Source organism: Leopardus geoffroyi, chromosome D2 (assembly GCF_018350155.1).
Source record: "Leopardus geoffroyi isolate Oge1 chromosome D2, O.geoffroyi_Oge1_pat1.0, whole genome shotgun sequence".
NCBI classification, from domain to species: domain Eukaryota; kingdom Metazoa; phylum Chordata; class Mammalia; order Carnivora; family Felidae; genus Leopardus; species Leopardus geoffroyi.
The window spans coordinates 55,622,963-55,650,409 of NC_059334.1; the positions used below are offsets into that span (position 1 = coordinate 55,622,963).

Sequence of the window (27,447 nt, forward strand, 5' to 3'; positions counted from 1 at the left end):
TATTTTTGAGAGAGAGACAGAGAGACAGAGTATGAGTTGGGGAGGACCAGAGAGAGAGGGAGACACAGAATCTGAAGCAGGCTCCAGGCTCTGAGCTGTCAGCACAGAGCCCAATGTGGGGCTTGAACCCACAAACTATGAGATCATGACCTGAGCCAAAGTCAGCCACCCAGGTGCCCCATGAATGGTTTGCTTTCTTACATTCCTGCAGGGTTGCCTTCTCCGCACCATCGTGATGTCACAAGTTTTGGTTAAATCCATATGCAATGTTTCCTTTAGCATGACTAATTATTGTTTGTGTCTCAGATGTTCTTTCCTATAGGACTTTTTATTTTTACTGACATTAATAAGGCCTCTCACTTCTTTATATGCTTAGTTCTCAGTGTCTCTCTATTAGTAATCCTTTTTTGCGAACCCTTTGATACACTTTCCTACGTAGTCAGTAATTTTTCTTTTTTGTCCTTCTTGTCTGTTCTTTTTTAAAACCTCCTCTCTGAACCTGTTGTCCTATCCCCATCTAAGCTCATTGCTCTTCTAGACTGCGGCATGGTTGTCTTCCTGGACTTCTTCCCCTGACCTTTCTACTGTTGATTTTGATTCTCCGTTTGTACTACATCTTTTCCTTTTCCTAGGTTCACTACCTCATTTGGGTGGAGCACATCCTTTGGTACTTCCTGAGAAAAGGTGCATTGGATTAAAAATGTTGAGGCCTTTGTGTCTTTTGGATTTTTGAAGTCTGATGCTATTCTTATTCCCAATTATTTTTATGCCACTTGTTCCTCCCACCCCACCCTCTGTTTTCTAGGAAGCATTTAGGATTTTTTCTTTATCCCTTATGTACTAAACATGTATAGTGATGTACTTTGGGGTGTGTTTATTTTCATCTATTGTGTTGGGCATTCAGCCCCTCCCATCTGGCAACTCAGGTCCTTTAGTTCTGGGAAATTTTCTCATATGGTTTCTTTGATAATTTTCTTTCCGTGGTTTTCTCTGATCTTTCTTTCTGGAAGGTGTATTAGTCAGGTGCTGTCTCTCTTGTATTAATAATTTTAATTTCTTGTGTTTTCTCCCCATCCTCTTTGGCAGTCAGCTCTACCTTCTAGGATATTTTCTCAACTTTATTCTTAAAATTTCAAAGACATTTGTCAAGTTCATTTTTCAGTTATTGTAGTTTAAAATTCTAAAAACTTGTTTTTATTTTCTAATTGTTTATTTAAACAAAATTGTACACTCTTTTGGTCTCACAGATGCAATTTTTTTCTCATCTCTGTGAGGATAATAATTGAAATTTTCCCCTCTGTTTCCTCTGGGCTTGTTTATTTGTTTTCATTTTAGTCTTTCCCATTGAAGTCTTTTCCCACATATTATTATTATCTTTACACAATTCTGTCAGGTCAATGTTATTATTATCCTCATTTTATGGTTAATATGTCTTAGAAAGTATATCACTGCTTTATTTTTCTTACCAGGGATGTCTGAAAAAGTTATCAGAAACCAGCCAAATCCACAGTCCAGCGTCTTGATCAAGCTGAATTCTCTGTTGAGTCCTAGAGTCTCTGCTTGCCCTCCTATACTTTACTTTTCCTAAATGCCCGATAGAGTTCTCTTACTATATGAGATAGATCTGTTACAAAGATTTGCTCTTTTTAAAATTTAACTGAATGTTTCTCCTTTCCTGCATCTTCCTTCTGCCATTTGCCACTAGTACTTCCCTCTGAGCCATAGAGGTGGACCAGATCTAAATCTCTTTCCGTGGGATAGTCCCTCAGATATTTGAAAGGATATTGTCATGACTCCTCCGTGTCTGCCATTCCCCAGCTGAAGAGGCCTCAGCCTTCCTACTGTATTTCACTGTTTTTTCAAGTTCCAGTTGGCTAACGCTTTTGTTTTTTGGGAAGCTTCAGATCAGTTCTAGGCTGTTAAGGTCTCACTTTAAGTGTGTTGTCTGAAACTTAATACAGAGTCCAGATGTGCTTTGAAAGCCTGAGCCTTGACTGGGGTCCTGTCACTTTATTCATGTGTCCTGCAGTTGGTTTAGTTTTAACTTAACAGAGTGTCATATGTTCTAACATCTTTTCCTAGTAGGTGATAGTTTTGATAAGCGTCTCACAAATTTTAATTTCTGAGACTCTGAGCTGCTTACTTCTACTTACTTCCTTTTGATTAGGGCTATGAGTATGTTGTCCTTCTTGGTTATTGCTTTTACTACTTAGGATTTCCTTTATAAGGCCAATTGCTCTTGACCTTAGATATTAACCCCAAATGGAGGTTCTAAGGTGATATTAAAAAATGGAAAGATCTTGTTAATGTAAACTACATAAATAAAAACTATCATATGCAAATTTGAAAAGGAAGATACAATGTAAACAGGAGTTTTCCAGGTACCATGTTAAGCACGTTGAACCCATTAACTCATTTGACCTTTACAAAAATCTTATGACATGAGAAATGCTGTTATTCCTGTTTTAAAACTGAGGAAGTGAGGCCAATACCATATAGCTAGGAAGGCCACGCTCAAGGCTGATAATGCTGTTACCTAGAGAATTGAAGCTCACACATTACATTTTGTGCTAATTATAGCTAATATTATTGAATGGAATTATCTTATATAACCTACTGAGGTGTATTACATCTGTTTCTTTTAACAGAGCATACCAAGGATAAAAACGTTTATTTGACAGATCAAGGCGATGACATTGACATTCTGAAGATTAATTCTTACAGTTCTTTAAGAGCAGGGATTATTCATACTTTATATATCTTATTAATACTTATATATATATATATCTTATACATACTTATGTATATCTTATATATCTTATAAAGTCTTATTTATACTTTATATATCCAGTACCAAGCACATTCCAGACAATCAAATGTTATTCAAATCAGTGCAAGCGTGAATATATAAATGAGTACATAATGAATGAATGAATGAAATTATAAGATATCAGTGACTGGTAAAGTTTTTAGGTCTATTAAAGTTTTGAGGCCTATTTGCCCCATACATCTTCAATAAATTTCTCCCTGTATAAATCTTTAATAGGTTGCTTTGCTTTATGAGCTCATATGTTTGCTCTTTGTAATGTTTTCATCTCATTGTCAGTGTTCTAAATGGAACATCCATAGATATGACATGTACCTAAAGCTCTTTGTAGATGCGGAGAGTAAAAGGAAGTTGCTGTAGGTAGCTCAGGTCATTGTGTCCAAGGGAGACAAATAAAGTCATGTTTGATCCAGACCATGGGTGTATTCAAGGGCTTTGATCCACGGTGGGGGTCCAGCTGCAGGGGCATCTGGGAAGTACATCCTTGGTCTGTTGCCAAGTCATTGGGCAGAAACGTCTGTCTGAGGTCACTGGAAACTGAATTCAGATCCTACATGAAAGTAGTGGACTGAAACCAGCATACAAGGTCACTCCCCTACCAATTTGGTCAACATCTGTGGTCTGACTCTAATCCTAAGGTGGAAATGAAGCAAGGACCAGGAACTGGGTGGCCAGACTCTAATGTACTCTATGATGAATTTACCTAAGGAGGTTTGCCCAGATTCTCCCAAAGGGGTGGTTAAATTCTTTGCAGGACACTTGACCCAAGGCATGGAAGCAACATGGGTTTTCAGATGCTCTCCCATTATGGTGAAGAAATTCCCAATATACTGTAGGAATTAGGTGGAGTTGATCCTCAGGAGATAAACCTATTGTGTCTTCACCAGAGTAGGGCAAAGCTGGACAGGCACAAACAGAGAGGGACAAATTGCTAATGGAACTTTTGTGAGTAGGAGCTTCTGTCTCTCCTTTGAAACTTCTGCCCTCCAATTTATTGTCTGTCTCAAAATACACTGCTCTGGGGGTGCCTGGGTGACTCAGCTGGTTAAGTGTCTGACTTTTGATTTCAGCTCAGGTCATCATTTCGTGGTTTGTGAGTTTGAGCTCTGCATCGGACTCTGCACCGACAACGTGGACCTGCTTGGGATTCTCTCTCCCTCTCTCTCTCTGCTCTTCCCCTGCTCATGCTGTTTCTGTCTCTCTCAAAATAAATAAATAAACTTAAAAAAATACATTGCTCTGAACTGAAGGTAATACTTCAGAGAGAGTGCAATGAAGGCATTGATTTCCAGGGAGTGGTTCATAAAAGGACTTACATTGTGCCAAGACCTATGCTAAGTGCTTGACTTTCACTATCTCATTTATCCCTACAACAACACTTTCTGACCCATCAAGCTATATACAGAGTATTTCCACCACTCAAAAAGTTCCCTCATGATTCAGTGCAAATTTGTTTACTTTTAATTGATTCATTGAGTAAAGAACTGGAAATCACTATGGGTGGTACATTCCCTTTTTGCATCACATTGGACGTGAGATGTTGACAAACTGGGTGGGTGGGTATGTCCAGAATGGGAAAGGATTCAGAGACCATGTTGTATGAAGAACATGTGTCAAAAGAAATAGTGACATGAATATGACTGGTACTAATATGGTAGTTCTAAGAAAAATTGGAAACCCGCATTTGGTCAATCAAGGTTAGCCAAATATTTTAAGAGACTTTCCAATATTGGAGGAAAAGGTTATTATAGGGCCATTTGGGGGAAGTCCGAGGTCTTAGGACAGTCATGAGCAGAGAGGATATGAAGGAGGGACAGAGAATTTTCCCTGTTGTGTTAGTGACTGCATCCTGCATTAGTTCATCTCAGCTTTGTTTTTCTTCCCGCCCCCCCCCCCCACAGTCTTTCCATTATTTTATCTATTTATGAATTGCTTCTCTAGGAACTCTTAAGTCTGCCTGTTTAACTCCTGGTCCTCTGTATCACAAATTCTACTGGTTTCAGGATTCTTGGATGATAGTAGGTATGGCGAGGTGGAGGCATAAAGAATATTCAGGATAAAAAGACATGGGACTGGAAGTAGAAGACTTGGTTGAGTTGTACACCCAGTAGCATATAGGTGGGGCAAGTGTCCTTGCTCTTCAGCCTCAGCTTTTGCATACTTGTAAAATGGAACTCTGTGTGTGTGTGTGTGTGTGTGTGTGTGTGTGTGTGTCCTAGGGAGTTTCTCTGAGGATCAAAAAGAGAGGGGACATAAATGCGTTTGCAAACGTTGTTGAGATAATTGAAATGTAAAGTTTTCTATCACTATTTGCCATTGTGACATTACCATTTGCAAGACCTCCTTTAATTTGGAAGCCCCTTAAGCCACAATGATTTGTGTAGTGGGGTCATTACTGTGTTGGAGCCTTAAATGGAGACTTTATCCATGACTTCTGAAAGGTCACCCACCCCAGAGACACATGTGAACAGAAAACAAATTTGTTTGTTAATTGGTTTCAGTTCTGTTGGCTTCAAATAGAGATCTCTGGGAGTCCTTGGCTGGCACATCAAGGGGACATTTCGAAGGAAATCTGTATGAGACCTCAGAGCAAATAGGCACTCAGCTATTTCCTTTCTAAAAAGGAAAAAAATTCTGCTTGTTTGGGTGCATGAACATATGTATAACAGCTTGCTCTAGTCCTTTCCCCCATGCCTTGTTCCATTTTAAAGATAGAACAATCTAACACCCCAGCTTTTATATTATCTTCCACTTTAGGACTTTCACAGTATTTCTGGAAATTTTGCCTAAGCAGCATTACACCTTTATTTCACAGGTATGCATAAAAAAGCAATATCCATTAACATTTTTCATGGCATTTTGATGGTAGGAAAAATATCTGAGTTTATTTTTAGGGAAAATCACATGGCAGAAAGAATAACAAATATTTGTTGTTGCCTTGGGAACTCAACTTCTAGATATTATGATTATGGAAAGGAGGAACAGATTTGGAGCTGGGGCAATTGGTTACCAAGTAATAGAACAGCAAGAGAACCTGCAAGAGAGTTAGAAAGAAGTAGATCTATGTAAAAAAAACAGGTGCCTTGTCAATTATTTTTTCTTTTTGTCTGTTTCTGATTACTATATCCTGCCTTCCTGAGAGAGGAATGTGATGGGATGCTTAATATAACCAAGTGATTTTCTTGTTCTCTCTCTCTCTCTCTCTCTCTCTCTGTGCGTATGCGTGTGTGTGTGTATGTGTGTGTGTGTGTGTGTGTGTGTGTGTAAAGGTCAAGGTACCAATTTGACCTTTTGCCAAATTGTCCTCAGAGGAGAAGGTTTCCAAGGGGAGGCACTGGAGCCAGGAAATCAAGCTTTTTGTATTCCTGGATCTTTCTTGGAACAGCTCATTATGTGTGACATTTACAGATGTAGCCCCAGCTGCTCAGGAGTGTAAGTTCCTCAGAATACACATGCTTTATAGGAGCATTAAAAGTGTCCTATGTGTTGGGAGGAGCACTGGGTGATGTATGGAAACCAATTTGATAATAAATTTCATATTAAAAAAATTAAAAAATAAAACTAAAAAAAAAAAGTGTCCTATGCTGCTTGTTGCCAGCATTTCTAGCACTGATACTCACTAGTAGCTTGTTCCTCTGGCCAACCTCAGATACAAGGGGACTTCTGTGAGCTCTGATGTCTCGTGCAGACAGTGGGACTAAGTGTGGGGTTTGAAGGCCTGGAAGAGGATTCTAGTTTCATTCCCCAGTCACTCCAAGGCCTTGGTGGACCCATGATATGGAGGTTCTGTACTTGTATGGCCTGCTGAGTTGCATACGGCATTTGACTTGCTGTTCCCCCAGAAAACATTTGATGTACACCCCAAACACTCAGGGCCCGTTGGAAAGCCCCCCTAGGCCTAATACTCTTTCTCTTGGAGCTGGCAGACAATGGAAGGAAAGAGTTACTTGGGGAAAGAAAGAAAGCTGGATGTCAGAGTGGGGTTAGGATTCAAGCATCAGGGTCTACAGGGCTCCAAGACTCTCGCCACTCCATTCCCACAGGACAAGATAGTGATGGGGTGTGTTATTGGGAGTTTAAGCCTAAGGGAGGGATATGTGTGAGGCATAGGTGACAAGGACTGGGTTAGGTTATCTGGGGTGATAGGAGCTGACAGGCCCATTTGGAGAAGTCAGAAAACACAGGTAACAGACTCTATTGCTGCATATAAGCTGGCAGGAACTGCTTTGATGAGGGCATAGTGCCAGCCTGCATGACTGGGCAGCCACTGTGGAAGTCGTCCTCCCTGATTTCTCTTCCATTGCCAAAACTCAGCTCTTCTTTGATTCTGTCTCTGTGTCTCCTGTTGCACAGGATGCACTGGCTGGAAAACTCCCTTTCATTGTCACAAATTGTATTCGAGAGGGTTTCTTGTTCCAGGCCAACTCCATTGATCTCCTAAGAAAAAGAGGTAGAGCTGAATGTTCAAGCATTTGGATGAACCAAACCTCCAATCCTAGTTCTGCCTCTTACTAGCTATATCATCACCGCAGGCAGGTAACTTAACTTTTCTGAGTCAGTGTTCTCAACCAGTACAATATGATTAATTTTGTATTGGTTTGTTCAGAGGGCTAAATGAGGTAATGCAAGCCCAACCGTGGCTCAAGCAGTGGTTGTTGGCGTAGTCTATTGTGGCCAAGATCATAAGGTCACAGGACATGAAAAGCAGCCACAAAACCCAACCTAGACATTTATGAGGCAGAAACCACCTGTGGTGACCTTCTTAGAAGATGGCTATGTTAACCGGCCATACTTGACTGAAGGAAGTGGGTAGGTGGTAGGTGGGGGGAGGGGTAGGAGGAGATAGAAAAGGGAAGAGTTAAATGAGTGTCAGTTCCTCCTAATAACGAAGAGCATAGTGTTCCCACCATCACACAGGCTTGTGCTTACATTCCAGCTCTGCACTTACTGTGTGACAATGAGCACATTACTAAACATCTGACCCCCAGTTTCCTCAAGTGCAAATTGGCCTAATGATATCTATAGTGTTGTGAAGATTTCATGGATGGTGCATGTAGTGTTTAGCATAGTGCCTAGTACCCAGCAAGCACATAACAAATGGTAACTGTGAGGATGAAACTGAGAGTTTTCCAGTGCTGCTCTTTCCATCCAAGGAGGCAGGAAGGAGACAGGGTGGGTACTTGGTAAAACTGGGTGCTGGTGAAGTGGATGTGGTATCTGAGAGCTTCATTTCTGGACCTCTCTTCTATATCCTGAGCCTTATGTCCTCCCACCCTGCTGCCCAGTGCCTGGGTGCTGCCAAAGTCCCTTTCCTCCAATCCATCCCAAGGGATAGTTTGTCCCTTGCCCTCCTCCTATACTGCCTCCCAACCCATGTTCTTTCTATTCAGCTTTTCCACAGCCAAGTTTGGGGAACACAGTCCATCTCAACATTTCACGTTAAGGTGTGAAGAACCACACAACTCCCTTCCACTTTAAGGCCCCAGAGTATTTCTTTACTCCCCTGAATTGGAAACGAGAATGAGAAGCAGTGGAGTAGAGAGTGTACTTTGAGCCCAAGGACTTCCATATTGCCCTGAAAGGAGCCTGCAAGACAAGCCTGGAGGAAGGGCAGAATCAGCAGGGCAGGGAGAAGGTGTGGGTTTCCCTAACCTCCCTACAGCATCCCCTTTCTTTGCCTGAGAAGGCAAACCCTAATTCTAGAACTTGAAGCTGATGTTGCTTTCCGAAGAATAGGGTGACCCAGGACTGATACTCACCAAGCCAGGCTCAGTCCTAGATTCTGGCTTCCAGTGTACTGTCAGCAGCAAAACCTGGTTCCCAAACCACCAAGTCTAGTGAGAAAAAGTATCAGCAAATGGTGAAGTGACAGGAATCTTTGCACCCACCCTAGACTTTTCTATCATGAGAAAAAGAAGAATCCTGGAAATTTGGGAAATTAAAACACTTTTCAACACCATTTACAGATGTAAAAAGCCTCTGGTTACTTGGGTATTGCTCATTTGCATATTTGATTTTATACATTGATTCAAAATGAAGTTATGGCCTTGCAAGCTATAATCATCATAATAATCATAATCATTGAATTTACAGTTCATATGGGAGTTTCTTAAAGATTATTCAGTTTAATTCTTTTAGCAACTCCATCAAATAGGTAGTACTGTTAATCCTCCTTTTACAGTTCAAGAAACAAAGACTGAGAATGTGACTTACTCAAGATCCCAGCTCCTGTAACCTCTGGGTGTTGTTTTGCTGTTGCTTTTTCATTTAGGTAGTCTGCTGCCAACTTTAGAATAATTCATGGAAAGGTGTGAGGCTATGGCTCTTTGCCTCTTCCAATGTGAAGCATAATAAGCTGCATTAATTTCCAGGAAAAGGGCTGAGAGAGAAAAAAGGAGAATACATCTATGATTCATTGATACAACTTTTAAGGAAATTTGATAAGTCTAGAATTTCAAGCTTTCTTTTGACCATCTTCATTTTTTTTTTCGAATCAAAGTTTAACCTATTGAAATAAATATACTTTTACTCTACCTAAACATGAAGCTCCACATGTCACAGGGCTTAGAAGGGTGGGTCTCCTAACTGATTGGAGGCAGTGAGTTCTATTTCTTATTTAAAGTCATAAATGTTTTAGAATAGGGAGGGAATGTTAAGATATTGTTTGTATGAAAATACAAAAGCATGAGATTGGAAGCTTGTTGCAGGGCTTTGGATGAGAACAAAGGAGGGAGAGTGAAAACCGACATTGTTGTATGAGTATAAGATAAAACCACCCTAGTCAGGTGGAAGCTTTGGGTGAAGTATTTCTATTAAAAAGCAAAGACAGAAGCAAAATAAACTGTGAATGGAGTTTTCCAACTAAAGGAGGTCTTTGCAAACCAGATATTCTAATAATTAGTATTTCAAAGATACTATGCCAGCTTGGTCTTGGGGAAGTTGCTTAATCTGTCTCATTTGCGTTTTCCTTATCTGTAAAACAGGAACTAAAACAGTAGTTAACTTATAGTTCCTTTAAGAGTATTAAATGAGAAAAAAAAATTTTATGTGGTGTGCCTAGTACAGTGCTTGGCATGAAGATCACAGTAGATGTTGGCAACACTTTCCTTCATTACCCCCCACCCAACCCCTTTCAATTATGAAAGTTTGAAACACTGTAACTTTACCTAGATATTGATTGGAAATCTAATTTTCCAAAAATATATGAAAAATTCTTAATATTCCTCATAGATACTTTTTGCAAGTTAGAGGAGGATTTTAGTGCCCTTCTTCCATCTTCTTTGATTTAATTCTGATTCAAAAGAAAGATACGGCTAAGAAGTAGGAGAAATGAATAGTTGATTTAGGCATTAATAATCTTGAAGGAGGAAAACAAGGCAACCAGCACTTGGCCTCAATTTTTAGGAAGAAGGATTAAAAAAAATCAGAAAAATGATAGGTGAGATCTCATGGTCAGATTTGCTAAAGAATATGGCTCAAAAGGATAGGAGTCTAAAAGTGATATAACCAACTAAATGAGCAATCAGATTATGTGATCAGAAGTAATCTTAATGGGTAAGGGAAGTGAAAGGCATTTAAAATACTTATTTGACCAGAGGGACCTTGATAAGGAGTTTAGAAATTAGGGATGAGTTTAATTTTATTTTATATATTTCTCCATTTTCTCAAAATTTCTATGATCACCATGGCTTTTATAAAATAAAGTCCTCCCCCCCGCCCAAGGATTTGTACAATAGAGAAAAAAGATGGCAAGTAGTCAACAAGAACGTTTAGAAGCTAGGAGAATTCTTTTAAAAGTAGCATCCCTTGGGCTAAGTATCACTTGATGATGAGGCATGCGGGAAAAAATGCTAAAGATAACAAAAAAAAGTTATTTTGATTACGGTTCAGTGCAAGACATGAACAGGAAGAGGGATTCACAATGGTAATGGATTATGCAAAAGAATTGGAACCTCTGAACTTCTATTTTGCTTGAGTCTAGAAAGATGCAGTTCAATCAATTCAAAGTGAAACATACCTCATTAAGAAGTCATTGAAACAGATGAGAAGTTATTAAGAGAGTCCATGATTTTTCTAAATGAATTTAAAGAACTTTATAGACATGATGGTCTTTAAGTTCTCAGAGTTAGTAACCTAAATCATAAAATATGGGGAGGATAGGTTCAGGAAACTCCACATGAGGTTGATTCTTGGCAGAGTCTTAAATATGGAAGATTTGTTAGCAACTAAAAAAGAAAGCCCCAATCACTTGAAACTGGCATGGATTTATTAAATCAAGTTATATCAAATTGCCCCAATTAGGAAGATGCATAGGAGGATGTTAGAGTTAATGAATTTGGAAGTCTCTCAAATTCATAGAAATAGTGTATTTTATTTCAGCAAGAGGTTCATAAAATTTTTTATAGAACATTTAAAACAAAACCAAAAAGAATAATATACCTCTGTATACCCATTACCCATCTTCAACAGCTATCAATATTCTGAGATTTTTGTTTTCCCTGTTGCTCTCCCCTCCACCAGGTCTTTTTATTGTTGGTATTGGAATACTTTAAAGCAAATCCCAGATATAATATCATTTTACTTGTAAGTACTTCAGTATGAGAAAAACGTATAATATACAACAGTATGAGAAAGACGTATGACAAAGTCTTTCATGATATGCTTAAAGATGAGTTGGAGAAACATGGATTGGATAAGAATGAACTCAGAGGATTGGTATTAGTGTGAATCATGGCTAAATCATGTTGACAAACGGTTTGAAATCCACCTTGAGGAAAGGTTATAGGGGAACATACCACAAGGTTCTGCACTTGTCCCAGTATTATTTGGCACATTTTATCGATGATTTGGATGAAACCATAGGAAGCACATTTAGCAAATTTGCCAGTAATACACAGCTTTTAGTGAGAGTGCAATATATTACATAAAAGAATCAAGTATCATCAAACCAGAAAGATGGGCTGGAGCCATAAGGCTGACATTTAAATGATATACACACCCAAGAGAGAATCCTGACGTGGAGATAGTTTGTGTGAAAAAGATCTGTAGGTTTTACTGGACCGCAGTTTTCAATATGAGTATCTAAAGCAACTAGTCATACTAGGTGGCAGCAATTAAAGTTAAGTTTCCAAATCAAGGATATAATAACTTCACTCTCTCTGTAGTACTATCCTCAGTTCAGAGCAGTGTTTTGTCTTAATTATTTTTAATGTTTATTTATTTTTGAGAGAGAGAAAGACAGCACAAGCAGGGGAGGGGCAGAGAGAAAGGGAGAGACAGAGTCCAAAACAAGCTCCAGGCTCTGAGCTGTCAGCACAGAGCCCAACACGGGGCTCGAACCCATGAACCATAAGATCATGACCTGGGCCAAAGTTGAACCGACTGAGCCACCCAGGTGCCCCCAGAGCAGTGTGTTTTGAGAGAGACATTAACAAACCAAAGGGCATCTAGTAGTGGGTTATTAGGGTGACATGAGATCTGTAAATGTGGTTAATGGAACTGGGGTTATTTGTCCTCAAAAATGGGAAACTGGGTATCTTTGTGGATTAAAATTGTTAATGAAGAGAAGTAAACATACTGCATTGCATCATAGCTTAAAGCTGAAATCAGTGGGTGGGGGTTAGAATGAAACAAAACTTGCATCGTGATAAAGAGCTTCCTAGAGATTAGCCATGTCTGCCAAAAGCATGCACTACATGGACATGTATTTCTGTCAGTGGAGAAGGATACTGCAGAGGTTAAATACCCAGCTTTCAAGAATTCCGTAGAAGTAGATTTTCTGCTTAGAAGCAATTTGAAACCTTGGCTGCACATTAGAATTACCTGAGGGGTTTTAAAAATGACTAGTGCCTGAGCCCTACGCCCAGAGACTCTGATGCAGTTTCTCTGGATGGGACTGGAAAAAGTTCTAGGAGATTCTCCTGTGCATTTGGGGCTGGGAACCTTGGAGTGCATGAACTCTAAGCTTCTTTCCACTTTGAGATTTTTTTTGATCTGAAAAATATGTACCACATTCATGGAGTATTAAAAAGTCAAAATGATGGAAAGACTAAAGATGACAGTGAAGTCAGACACAAAACTGAGCTCAGGGAAGAAAAGAGAATTGATTAAGCGAGACTGAAAGTGCCAGAGGCTACGAGGAGAGAGTGCATCTTAGAAGAGGGGGTGCCCCTGTCTTTGGTAAGAAGGTAAGAATGAGGCTGAGTGAGAATGGTAGAGGGGATGAGAGCGTGACTAAAGAACATGGGGGTCTGAAGAAGAAGCTAAATTCAGGAGGGTCCCAGGAAAACTGGGATGGTTGATCATCCTAAAATTGCCCCCTGGCCCCTAAATGAGGACAGCACAAGAGACCTTTTCTTATCTTAGTCCCTCCCCCTCGCAGAGTGAAGCTGTGTTGTGTATACATCTGAGTGGGTCATACTGGCATAGCGAGCATCAGCAGAGGTTACAATTCATGCTCCCTCTAGCTGTTGGTTCCCGTCACGGGGTCTTGCTTGCCGGGCATCTTGCTGGGGTGCTAGTGTTGGGCTCACTTCCTTTGGGCTGCCTGCGAATCCCTTACCCTACCTCTCTCCCAAATCCCTGCTGAAACCTCTTAGAGTGATTTTGAACCTTGTTTCTCTGAAGAGCTTCCTAGAAGTTCCCTCACTGTTATTTCAGTCCCCCTCTCACCATGATGTTAAACAATCTCGAAGGTGACTTCCCAAATCTGGCTGGCTTCAGGGATAGTGAACAAGGGCTGCCTTTAAAAAGTAGGCTAGAGGGGGCGCCTGGGTGGCTCAGTCGGTTAAGCGTCCGACTTCAGCTCAGGTCACGATCTCACGGTCCATGAGTTCGAGCCCCGCGTCGGGCTCTGGGCTGATGGCTCAGAGCCTGGAGCCTGCTTCTGATTCTGTGTCTCCCTCTCTCTCTGCCCCTCCCCCGTTCATGCTCTGTCTCTCTCTGTCTCAAAAATAAACGTTAAAAAAAAAAAATTAAAAAAAAAAAGTAGGCTAGAGGGGCGCCTGGGTGGCTCAGTCGGTTAAGCGGCCGGCTTCGGCTCCGGTCATGATCTCGCGGTCCGTGAGTTTGAGCCCCGTGTCGGGCTCTGTGCTAACAGCTCAGAGCCTGGAGCCTGTTTCAGATTCTGTGTCTTCCTCTCTCTGACCCTCCCCCATTCATGCTCTGTCCTCTCTGTCTCAAAAATAAACATTAAAAAAAAATTTTTTTTTAAATAAAAAGTAGGCTAGAGGTAGCTGAGGGATTCCCTATTAGGAACAGGCTAGAGGCATGCTGCTTTCACGATCTCTTTCTCATCAAAAGAGAAATATGGGTGGGAGATGTTGAGTCATTTACAAAAATAGCCCAGAGGAAATCCCTCTGAAATCATAGGAGAAATGCCCAGAGTTGTGCTTTAAATATAAAGAATAAACTGGATGGTCTTCACCGACTGTACCCCTAGTAGGCCTCACAACTGCTCTGCAACTATTTTTTTAAATATCCACCATTGACTAGGGGGTAGTTAGAGTGCATTATGAATTAAAGCAGTAGTTTTCAAAGTATGATTCCTGGAGTAGCCACAGCAGCGTTACCTGGCAACTTATTAGAAATGCGAATTCTCTGGCTTCACCCAAGACATAGTAAATCAGTAACTCTGAGCATAGGGTCCAGCAGTTTTGTTTTAACAATACACGTAGGTGATTTTGAGTGGGTTTATGGTTGAGAACTGGATTACAGAAACTGTGTCTTTAGAATGTTCTCTAAAGGACTTGCCCAGAGCCTGCCCTTTGACGTAGGCAAACTGCAAGCCAAAGGAACTTCAGTTCTAACCACCGAGCCAGGGTGGGGGTGGGGTTAGTATTTTGCTTAGTAAAATAGGTCATGTGACAGGAGAGAAAAACTACAAACAGGGAAGAGTAAAATCAAATAGAATCAGAGTGATAAAGCAGTGGACAATCCAATTAATTCATGTCATTACAAAATTCGAAAGTCATTATTCAAATGACTATAATTATGAATACATACCTACATAAAAAGGAATTGTATGATATGAATTGAATTTTTAAATATGCTGTATTTTGTTTCACCTTGGAGATGTGATTTATTGTGAGACCATTATATAGTAGGTTCTGGTCAGTCCTCAAGTGAAGGTCTATGTTTACAGGAAAATGGAAGAAACATGCTGAATTTTAATAATTCAGCTGATTTAATAATATCAGCTAAAAGATAATTTAGCTGCTACAGTTTTATTTTCTTGGAGTTACGTGGTAAAGAATCACAGATACCAAAAATGTGAAAAAGTTACGATCTTAATCATAACCATATCAGCCACAACAATAACAATCATAACTACAATTGCCATTTATTGAGTGCCTATACTGTGTGCACACACTGCTGTGTGCTTGGCACTAGGGATGAAGTTGTGGACAAGCAGACATGGTCCTTGCCCTCTGAACCAGTGGTTCCCAACCTCGGCTACACATTAGATGTACCAGGGAGCCATTAAAAGATTGCAATGTGTAGGCCCCACCTGCAGTAATCTTGATTTAATTTGTCTGGGGTGGAACGCAGGAGTTGGTATTTTCTCCAGTGAATTTAATATGCAGCCAGCATTGAGGCTGGTGTGGTGGAATACTTACGTATGTAGATAATTAATTACGATAGCTTTAAGTGATAGAAAAGTTTCGAGTGTCATGCAGAGTGCCTGCTAGAGTGAGTTCATAAAAGGGTTCCCTGAGGCGTCCTTGAGGGAGTCACTTTCAGTTGGGATCTGAAGGCTGAGTAGAAAATAGCTAAACAAAGGAAGTGGGAGGAGAATGTTCCAGGCAGAGTAAAAAAATTGTGCCAGGACCTTGTAGCAGGGGGAGAGTGGTGAAGTGAGGCTGAGGGGAGGCAGAGTGAGGGGAAGAGTGGTGATAAGAGAGTCTAGAAACCCAGAAAGGGTAGAGCACGCAGAACCTATGGCTTGCATGAAGGTTTCTGGTTTTTATTCTAAAGTAATGGGAAGCTCTGAAGTGTTTTAAGTAACTAGTGGGTGATGTGATCATATAGGCACCTTGAAAAGATCACTCTGGCTTCGGTATAGAAAGTAAATTGTCGAGAGGCAAGAGTGGATGCAGGGAGATGAGTTAGGAGCCTGCTGTGGGAGGTGGTGGTGGTTGGACTAAGGAGGTGGCAGTGTGATGGAGGGGGATGGGGAGGCATCAGAATCTTTGGGAGGCAGGACCCAGGACTAGACACAAAGTCTCAGAAAAATTTCTTGAATAAATGGGTTGTTTGGGTGTGAATGGTGAGGGTGAAGAAGAAATGGAGGATGATGCTGTTCTTGGTATCACAACTGGGTGAGATCTCAGTAGAGATGTTCACTGAACTATAAATGTTGAACTATGGGAAGTCGGAGGAAGAACCGGTTTGGGGGGAGGGGAGAAACATGCATTCTGTTTGAGTAGAATGGGTTTGAGGTGTCTGTGAGTCATCCAAGCTGAAAGGGCAAAGAGGGAGCCAAAAAGTCAAGAATACGTATGTCTGGACTAAACATAAGTTAAACTATTTCCCACACATTGACAGTAGTAACTGAGGCCATGGGGTCCGTTGGGATCACTCTAATCACTCTTTTCATACAGAGCTCACTACATCTTCACATCAACTTCCCAAAGTAAGTGATGGATGTTTTAAAATTTTTAGTCTAGAAAATGAAGATTTAGAAAGTAAGAAAGTTGAGAAAGCCCAAGTCACACAACTAGTAAGATGCAGAGTTGAGAGTTTATCCTATGAGATTATTACATAGTCATAAAAAAGGAGATGCATTACTACTTAATCATACTCTCTTTAATCAGAATGACTCATTGCCAGAGACAATGTAGAGTTAACCGTACTTGCTTAGAAAGAACCAGCCAAATGTGAAGTTCCTTCTATTATAAACCTATCATTTAGGGCTATTATTCTTTGTAATTTAGTGAGAAAATATTCCATGGAGTTTATGACTAAGCACTGGGATCCAGATTTGGGATTTACTACCCAAACATTTGTCCTCTTGCTTCCTACAGTACATGCAGACTGAAGTTGAGGTTTCCTGGCAGCTCACTAAAAATAGAACCATGGAGTTGAGAAGTAAAACATTTGAAATATTCGAACCCCCCACCCTTTTTCTTGATGGAAAATGTTGTATACTAAAAATTCAAATCAATCTTATCCATTCATTTATTCAACTGAACTGATATATGGAGTATTGACATAGGCCAGACCCTTTGCTGGTTTCTAAAGATCTAAAAGATACTCTGTGTTCTCAGGGCACTTATTCTCGTGGAGGAAACTGACACAAGTTAAAGGCCATTGTAGCACTGTGCACGGGTGCCATGAGACAGATGCAGAGGAAGGGCCAGAGGCTTTCAGGAAGACTTTCTGGAAGCAGTGACACATAAACTGCTTATTCTCTCTCAGCCTCCATTTCCCCAGAAGATAGTTAGATAAAGAAGTGAGAGGAAAGAATAGTGTTTTAGACAGAAGAAAGAAGCAGAAACATTGTGTAAGGCATAAGGATATGAAAAAGGGCCAGTGTAGAAACTAACACCTTGAAGTATACCTGGGGACATGGCCTCCAAACTGTTGTTAAAGAGTTTTGCTTTTATTTTGAGATATTGCTCAGAGAATCAGAAGTTCACACTGGTGGGATTGTAGAATCAGGTTTGCATTTTTAGGGTGTTCGTGCTGGCTCTAAAGTAGAAAATGGACTGGAAGGGGAAGAGCCTGGATATGAGAGGGCCTCTATAGAAGCTGTTGTAGAAGTCCAGGCAAGAAGAGATAAATGAAAGGATTTGAGAGATATTTAGTGGGTAGAATCAATAAAACTTGGAGCTTGATCAGAGGGAGAAGAAGGAGTTTAGGGACACTGGTGGTATGGTGGTGACCTTCACTGAGCAGATTATAGAGAAAAATTAGTGTGGGGAAGACAGTTAAGTTTTAAACGTGGTGATTTTGGCTGTAGAACATTAAAGCAAATATGTCCAGTAGGTGACTAGAATTACAGATTTGGAGCTTAAGAGCAAGTTCTGGACTGGAGATAATAGATGAGAGAGTCATCTCCATACAGATTAGGGAGTCATCTCCATACAGATTAGGGAGTCATCACCCTTGAGTTGAGTGTATGTATATAAAATGAAATGAGCCAAGGTTCTCAGAACACTATGGAACATCCCTATTCAAAGGGTATGGTGAGAAAGAAGAGCCAGTAAACCAGGGGTCAGAGAAATAGGAGGACTATTACAAGAGAGCCTGGTGTCATGGAAGCCAAGAAAGGAGAGACTTTATGTAGTAAGAAATTAACAGTGTCAAAGTCTATAGGAAATATAAATACTGAAAAGCATCCATTGGCTGTTTCTATGAGTGGCTTTAGTGGGATGGTGGGACAGAAGCCAGGTGTGGTAGATCAAGGAGGGAGTAGGTTGTGAGGAGGTAGAATTTAGAAATGCCCAGAGTATACGGAGAAAAAAAAAAACAAGTTAGAGGAAGTCACATCTTAAGAACTGCTGGGGCATGACGGGTCAGGTCACTGGAGATGCTGGAGGGAGAGAGCTGGAGGCAAGAGAAGTGGAATGAACATACCAGTAACCATATAAAAATCTAAGAAGCGAGGAAGTGGCCTTTCCCCACCCAGTCCTGAGAGAATAGGTAGAGGGTGGGCCCAATAGTTTCTTTGTTATCTAACTTAACTATCCCATCCCTAAAGATGGGTCTACCAATGTGTCATTCCCAGAGGTCAGTTCTAGGCAACAAAGACTTTCCCAAAAGATGGAGTAAAATTTTCCTCTTCAACTCAAGTGTTCCCCAGAGTACTTGGGTTTTCAGGAATTTCTATAAAGAGTTTGAACTATTTTAGCCATCATTTCCAAGGACCATAATGTATGCTTCCTTTTTTGTGGTATGCTGAGGTGGAGACACTTTCCCTTCCATTCAGAACAATATTATAACTCCAAAGAAGAGAAAGCATATGGAATCACTCTTGTCTGCTTTGGCCCCCCAAGTCTGTTTCCTTGTCTGGCTGCACTCCTCCTACCTCTGTAAGTCTGAGCAAGTAAGATAGCAGACTGTATGGGTGTGAGCAAGAAGTCAATAGAATGTGCTGTACACATGCCTTTGGTGGTCTCTGCGTTGCATCCATATTCTACAGACAGCCTGTATCTTAAAGGGAAAGACAATCTATTTCGCTTTACGGAATAAAAAGAATGACAATCCCATGAAACTCAACATGCAAATGATGAGTGTATAAGGCATAATACCCACTTATTGTTTAACAATGATCAGCTCATTTTTTACCCTGCTAGTTGTGGCAAGACTGCTTGGTGGACATGAAATCATAGTCAGGGAAGTTAGTCTCATTATCTTAGAGGGGTCATCCTTCATCACTATGGAGAAAGAACTTTCAGGGAAGTGGCATACTCGATTCCATGGCGAAGGCAGCTTTCCCCCAGACCATGCTGGAGACACACCATGCTGTCTGATTCTTTTAGTTGCCATTTCACTCCTCACAGATGACCCCACCTCACCATATTTACAAATTCTTTCTTCATTCAGGGTACAAAATTGAGTAGGACACCACTTTCTTAGTTGTATTCTGGGTTTGAGGAAATACTTAAGTCACAGGACTGAACATACACTTAAGATAAAAAAAAATGTGGGCAATTTTGGTAGGACCTGCTCTCATGTGGTTATGTGTTGGTCTTACTAGTTTTACCCTAGAAGGACACCCCTTTCTCCAAGATCCAGGGACCTTTCTGTAACCCCTCCTGCCTTCCACCTCCCTAAGCGAATACAGAAAATAAACTAAAAAAATCTGGGGGACTCTTAGGTTGTCCTTCCCAAATATCAGCTGTATCTGTTACACCCTTGACAGGAACTAGATACTTATTCAACTTAAGATTGAGTTCTCACATAAGTATCTAAAGTGCAGATATTCTGTGTTGCTGGTTAAAGAGAGAGCCAGCTGCTTAATACTGATGATCTGTGATGGTTACCAGAGAATTTAGAAACTTGACTATATCTTATCCAGAGAGGTGTTCCTTCTTGTATTTACATAACAGCAGAGGTACCTAAGAGGAGATGCCAAATTTCCCTCAAAATAAAGCTCTGAATCCATCCAAAGTTCTGCCTCAAAGAATACAAAAGAGATTAAATGACCTGAGAAGAATGAATGAGTGGGGATCCAGAGATGGCTACTTGGCCTCATCAAGGTTGGTCAGTGGGTAGCAGGGTGGCAGTGAGCAGAGAATCTGTAAAGTCAGCATCAAACCACCAATGCAAAACTTCCCATTTACTCATTCCCTAACTTCTGGGCTCCTAGCATCTTTGCCACTTTACTCTAAACTGGAAACCCTCTGTAAATATTTCTTCTTCAACTCAAAGCCTCTGGGTTTTCAGGAATTTCTATTAAGAATTTTAAATTACTCAGGGAAACGAGGAAGGAAGGAAGGAGGGAAGGGGAAGAGGAAGGAGGAGAAGGAGGGAGGAAAAGGAGAGAGGGAAGGAGTAAGGAAGGTCATGTGGTAAAATATTTTAAGAATTGCTTGGTGCAGAAGGGAATCAACATGCAGACCTGGGACTGTTGTCCTTGAGAGGACCTGCTTGCTGGGTTGAATCCCTTTGATCGTGTCTGGGGGCTTGGGTTTCAGAAGAGTTGTCACCATTCTGAGGATTGGTGGGGATGGCTTGCTGTGCTTGTACTGTGCAGGTAGCGTGGTTTGTGCTGAGCCCCTGCTTTCCTTCTGGGAAAGGAATTCCGTCTGGAATATTGGTGTATGCTGAATGGAAGGTGCCTATGTATCAGCTCCCAGTGAAAGCCCTGGGCACTGGGTCTCTGGTGAGCCTCCCTGGTAGGCAATATTTCACATATGTTGTTCTAACTCATTGCTGAGGGAATTAAGTATGTCCTGTGGTCTCCACTGGGAGAAGACTCTTGAAAGCTTGTACCTGTTTTCCCTAGACGTAGTCCCATGCTTGTTTTTTTTTTTTTTTGTCTTTGCTGATGCTTCATATCCTTTCACTGTAATAAATCTTAAGCCATGAGTATGACTATATGCTGAGTCCTGAGTCCTAGCGAATCCATATTCTTCCAGAGATGTCTATGCCTTTATCCAATGGGAACATACTGTACATATTGCTCCACATTTTGCTTTGCATATATAAAATATTTTGAAGACAGTTTGTATCAACATTCATAGATCAAAATCTTTTTTTTCATGCCTGAATAATATTATCTGCTGTGTTTTAGAATTTTAATATCCAGACCCCAATTAATGGACCTTTGTCATTTTTAGTCTTGCTATTACAAATCATGCTGCACCAAACATCCTTATACATTCATCTTTTCATATATTCATAAGTATCATTAGCAGGTTAAATTTTTAGAAGTAGAATTCTTAGGTTACAGGATATGTACACTTCACTCTTTCATACATATTACAAAATTGCCACCCACCAAAGTTGTATGAATTTTTACTCTCACCAACATGTAAGAAATGCCTGTTTCCCCACTTCCTTGTTATTTCCTTGTTGATAAATAGAATTTCTCTATTGAATTTCCTTACTGAAAACTCACCCTTGTTAGGTATACAGTTCTATGAATTTTAAACAAATGTATATAGTCATCTAACTACCCGCACAATCAAGATACGGAGTATTTCCATGATCTCAGAAAGTTCCCTCATGACCTTTTGCATTTTGTAGTCAGTCCTCTGTTCCTGAACCTCTACCCATTGATCTGATTTCTGTCCTTAGTTTTGCCTTTTCCAGAATACTGTATAAATGAAATCCTACAGTATATAGCCTTTTTGAGTCTGGCTTCTTTCACCTAGCATAATGCTTTTGAGATTCATTCATGTTGTTGCATTTATCAGTAGTTTATTCCTTTTTTGTTGCTGAGTAGAATTACACTGTATGATTGTGTCATAATTTGGGTACATTCACTAGTTGATAGGCATTTGGGTTATTTTGAGCTTGGGGTGATGTTACAAATACTTAGGTACAGGTTTTTGCGTAGGCTTATGTATTAACTCTCCTTGGATAAATACTTAAGAGTGGGGTTGCCTGGTCATATGGCAATTATATGTTTAACTTCATAAAGGACTGCCAAACTCTTTCCAAAGTGGCTGTGCCATGTTGCATCCCAGGTAGCAACATGAGAGTTCTAGTTGCTCCACATCCTTGCCAACATTTGGTATTGTCAGTATTTTGGGGGTGGGGGGCATTCTTATAAGCATTTAGTAATGTTATCAAATAAAAAAAACTTTTCTATTCTGATAAGTGATAAAAGTTATCCCATTTTTTCATTTGCATTTCTTTAATTAAGGACACTGAGAATACATTTAATATATTAAGAATATATTTCTTTGAAGTGCCTATTCATGGTTTTTGCTTATTTTTCATTAGATAGGTTGATCATGTTCTTAATGATTTTTAATGACTCTATATATTAAGGAAACTAACTGGTTCATAGCTGTTACAAACATTTTTCGTACTTTGTAACTTTTTACCTTGTTTATGGCATATTTTGCTGCAGAAATATTTTTATGTTGCTTCTGACTTTTATATCTTATGGGTGCAAAGATGTGGAGATAGAAATGAGAGAATTTATGAATGTAAGGTATAGAACACAGGGGACTGTAAGTCTAGGTAACCTGAGTGAGTCAGTTTACGCCACCTTGGCTCTGACCCCCTACTCTGGTGATATATGGCCAGTACAGATTTTCATAGTCTTTGTCACTGGCTGAAACTAACCAAAGCTTATTGACAAATGCAGCTGCTCTGAGAAAGGGCAGAGTCCCCAGGGTGCATTTCTTCAATTCAGTTGTGGAAGAGGATTCATTTAGTGAAAGCAATGTGCTTAGTGCAAAGACCATCAATACATGAGATTGTTACACTTGTTGGCTGGGACACAGGGAATTCCTGTCTGCAGTTTCAGTGATGTCACTTTGCTGGAAACAACCCTCTTCCTTGCCAGCCCTATACTTGAATACGGGATTCCATGATGACCACAAAGACTTATTGTGCTCCATGCAGTCTATGGGCAAAATAATTCAGGAGAGGCCAGAAGGGGTGTGGGTGAGGTGGTAGATGGTATGGTGGGAGGAAGTAAGGAGAAGAGCGAGGAAGGAGACTCCTTTGCTTCCTTATTTCTCATACATAGAGCCCCTATTGGCATTTGATTTTTGCAGTCATTAACAATTTTTCCAGTCAGGCACACCAAATGCAAAGTCAGTTACTTGCTGCTAATCTGAAAAGAGCACAGCTCACAGCAAGAGCCTTGGAGAGGGGAACATGGGGGTGGCAGAATCCAATTTGCAGGAAGAGCTCAGCACCCCTACTCGTTGTCGCATTTCCACTGCCTGAGTGTCCCTAGCTGGGCTCCTCCTGCCCAAAGCTGAGCCTCAGATGGGGCTCACTCAGGACCAGCCAAGCCACTTTGTTAAGATAAATGTGCTCCTTTTCTAAAGAGTTGTGTGCTGAAATTAACCAGCTAATTAACATTTCAAAGATTAGGAATAAATGATCATAAATAGAAGCAAATAACTTCCTCTGAAGTCTGTGGTTCAAGGGATCAGTAGGACAGGGCATGGGTAATTTACTCAATTAATCATCTCTCCCTCTCTTTCCATTCCCATCCTCCACCTCTCCCTTCCCCTCTTATTCTCTGGATCTGTCTTCTTGCCCATGTCTCCCAAGCCTGGGTCAATCGTGTTTTCCCTCCCTCTCCTTTGCCTTTTGCCCTTTAACTAACTAGTCATCATTGAGGCCTTTCAGTTTATTTTTAGCATTTGTGTATTTGTTGACATTGTACTGACTTCCTTGACTTAAAAACACAGGAAAAAAACCCACCAAATTAAACAGCTTTGTCCTCAAATTTGACTCCTGATTTATTAATTGGGAAAATATGGGGGGTGTGAGATGAAATATGATCTTTCCATTTGAACAGAACTTGGGGTGTGTTCTTTTGCATTGAGTCAAGGAACGAAGCTGAGTAATTTATTTCTACATGTCCCTAATGCAGAGCAATGGCTGAGGCAGTGGAGTGGACATGAGAGACTTGGATCGAAACCCTCTCTGCCATTTGCCACATGTCTGTATGTATGACTTTGAGGGGCACCAGGGTGGCTCAGTCAGCTAAGCGTCTGACTTTGGCTTAGGTCATGATCTCATGGTTTGTGGGTTAAAGCCCCATGTCAGGCTCTGTGCTCACAGCTCAGAGCCTGGAGCCTGCTTCAGGTTCCTCTCTCTCTCTCTGCCCCTCCCCCCCCCCAACAAACCAACAAACCAACAAACAAAATGTATGACTTTGACCAAGTCCCTTAACTTCTTGGGGAATTACAATCTCAGCCTCTGCTACTTAGCTCCAAACTTCTGACTCCTAGGGACCGAAGACTCTATTTTAAAGGTAAAACATTGTCTGTTGTCACCTGTGACAACAGTCCAGACCACTCTTATAGCCAAATCCTCAAAGTCAGTCACTTTTCACTTCTGGACGATGGGACTGGCTCCCACATACAGCACCAGTACTATGTGCCAAGCACCGTACTAAGCCTCAGTCATGTGCTGCAGGGTAGGGCAGTGGTTAAAAGCCTGGCCTCTGGGTCCAGAATACCTGTGCTTACTTCCTGGTCCCAACATTTACATCGGTGTAACTTTGGGCAACTTACTTAGCTTCTCTGTGACTCACTTCCCTCATCTGTAGAGTGACAGTAATGATGATGATAGTACCTACCTGTAAATTGTGAGCTTATTTAGAAAAAGGGTCTTTGCTAATGTAATTAAGGATCTTGAGATGAGTTCATTCTGGATTTAGGGTGGGCCATAAATCCAATCACTGGTGTCCTATAAAAGAAAAGAGAGGGAAATGTAGCACACACAGACACAGGGGAAAAGGCCATGTTCAGGCAGTGATTGGAGAGATGTAGCCACAAGCCAAAGAATACCAGGAGCCACCAGAAACTAGAAGACGCAAGAAAGAAATCTCCTCCAGAGCCTTTGGCCCTGTTGACACCTTGATTCTGGACTTCTGCCTTCCAGAATTGTGAGAGAATAAGTTTCTATTGCTTTAAGTCACCAAGTTTGTGGTAGTTTGTTGTTGATAGCCCTAGGAAATTGATGCAGATGATAATAGTACATCTACGTCACAGGATTGTTGTGAGGGTTAAATGGGTGGCTATATTCAAAGTGCTAAGAGCAGAATCTGGAGTACAGTGAAGGCTCTTGAAGTATAGGCTGCTATGTATTGTTTGCTCATTGAATCTTACCTAGCAACCCTATGAAGTAAGTACTATTATGGACCCCATTTTGCACATGAGGAAGTGGACACTCAGAGAGGCTGAGCAAAGGTGAGCTTGTCTGGGCTCTGCTATATCTTGAGCCACCCTTCAGACGTTTGTGGAGTTTAGCATTCTGCTCATGGATCATGGTGACTATTGGCTCAGTGAACCCTCATGATGTTGTTCTCTCAGCAAAGATTCTCTGGTCCTGATCCACCAAGGCCAGAAGGTATAGAGAAGACCTCCCATGTGATAGTATTTATTCCTCCTGGATCCATCTCACCTGGTCTTGGCATAGTCTTTTCTTCAACAGAGCCAGGTCTGCCTATATTTGGTTGTGTGATTGTGCTGTGACCTGACCTCATTGGGGTAGCCTCAGCACCTCATCACAAGAGGCAGGTGTGTGCTGCCTAAAAGGCCACATCCTCCCTTTCTAGGGACTTTAAAGGCCCTTGATGATTTCTTATTTACCTTATGGTGCTGAGTGTAGATAATACAAATGACTAGAAATAAGTCAGATCTCTTAGAATAAGGCAAAACCTTGCTGGAACCTGCAAGGTCCTATAAGCAAGCAACCCAGTTACCCACCTGGTAACTTTTATTATTCTCCCCTGCATCACTCTTCCAGTCACACTGACTTCATGACCAGGCACTGTCTCACCCTCAGGCCCTTTGCACATGCAATTCTGGTTGCTTTAAATGCTCTTGCTCAACAGGTATGCATGCTTTCTTTTCACATCTTTGACTGTCATCAATATCACCATCTCAGAGAGACCTTTCATAATAAACGTATCCTTTCTCTTCACCTTTCCTGCTTTTTTCTCCTCCTTCCTTAGCACTTATGGTTATGTAATATACTCTAAATTTTACTTATCTTGTTTATTGTCTTTTCTTCCAGACTAGGATATAAGCACCATGCGGATGGGGATGCTTATCTGTTTTGTTCATTGCTGTAGCTTAGAGCCTAGGGCAGGTCTAGTGCACAGTATAATACATTCCATAAATAATTATTGAATGACTAATTGAAAAAACAAATGAAGCATAGCCCCTCCCCAAATAGCTATAGACCTCCCAAACAAATGGCTCAATCCATTAAGTATCCAGAAGCAGCACATGGAGAGAGAACTACTGGAACAATTGAGCTTTGAAGCATATGGATGGGAACATAGCTTCCTATTGAGCTTGATTTTATTTTTTTAATTTTTATTTATTTACTTTGTTATTTTATTTTTTAAATTTACATCCAAGTTAGTTAGCATATAGTGCAACAATAATGTCAGGAGTAGATTCCTTAATGTCCCTTACCCATTTAGCCCATCCCCCCTCCCATAACCCCTCCAGTAACCCTCTGTTTATTCTCCATATTTAAGAGTCTCTTCTGTTTTGTCCCCCTCCCTGTTTTATATTATATTTGCTTCCTTTCCCTTGTGTTCATCTGTTCTGTGTCTTAAAGTCCTCATATGAGTGAAGTCATATGATATTTGTCTTTCTCTGCCTGACTCATTTCACTTAGCATAATACCCTCCAGTTCCATCCACATAGCTGCAAATGGCAAGATTTCATTCTTTTTGATTGCCGAGTAATACTCCATTGTATACATATACCACTTCTTCTTTATCCATTCATCCATCGATGGACATTTGGGCTCTTTCCATACTTTGGCTATTGTTGATAGTGCTGCTCTAAACATTGGGGTGCATGTGCCCCTTCAAAACAGCATACCTGCATCCCTTGGATAAATACCTAGTAGTGCAATTTCTGGGTTGTAGGGTAGTTCTATTTTTAATTTTTTGAGGAACCTCCATACTGTTTTCCAGAATGGCTGCACCAGTTTGCACTCCCACCAACAGTGCAAAAGAGATCCTCTTTCTCCACATCCTCACCAACATCTGTTGTTGCCTGAGTTGTTAATGTTAGCCATTCTGACTGGTGTGAGGTGGCATCTCATTGTGGTTTTGCTTTGTATTTCCCTGATGATGAGTGATGTTGAGCATTTTTTCATGTGTTGGTTGGCTATCTGGATGTCTTCTTTGGAAAACTATTCATGTCTTTTGCCCATTTCTTCACTGGATTATTTGTTTTTTGGGTGTTGAGTTTGATGAGTTCTTAGAGATTTTGGATACTAACCCTTTATCTGATACGTCATTTGCAAATATCTTCTCCCATTCTGTCGGTTGCCTTTTAGTTTTGCTGATTGTTTCCTTCGCTGTGCAGAGGCTTTTTATTTTGATGAGGTCCCAGTAGTTCATTTTTGCTTTTGTTTCCCTTGCCTCCAGAGACTTGTTGAATAAGAAGTTGCTGTGGCCAAGATCAAAGAGGTTGTTGTCTGCTTTCTCCTCGAGGATTCTG

The 27,447-nt window shown here is 40.7% G+C and overlaps 1 protein-coding gene and 1 long non-coding RNA gene across 6 annotated transcripts in view; one reads left to right on the top strand and one right to left on the bottom strand.

Moving 5' to 3' along the window:
* ENTPD1 (ectonucleoside triphosphate diphosphohydrolase 1) overlaps positions 1 to 27,447 on the top strand; it is an 89,775-nt gene that overhangs the window by 14,454 nt on the left and 47,874 nt on the right. Inside the window, exon 1 of one of the 5 annotated variants that reach the window (XM_045438362.1) lies at positions 25,207 to 25,417. The exons of 3 other annotated variants lie outside the window; for them this stretch is intronic. In XM_045438362.1, coding sequence (XP_045294318.1) covers positions 25,273 to 25,417 — 145 coding nt within the window. In that variant the 5' untranslated portion in view covers positions 25,207 to 25,272. Of the gene's footprint in view, positions 1 to 25,206; positions 25,418 to 27,447 lie in introns of those variants that run through there. One more of the 5 variants, XM_045438361.1, reaches the window with a different exon arrangement.
* LOC123576872 lies at positions 5,691 to 25,113 on the bottom strand. Its single transcript, XR_006701617.1, has 4 exons — positions 24,555 to 25,113; positions 9,041 to 9,206; positions 8,587 to 8,661; positions 5,691 to 7,264 (listed from the first exon to the last, which is right to left on the bottom strand). It is a non-coding gene; the product is annotated as an uncharacterized LOC123576872 (long non-coding RNA).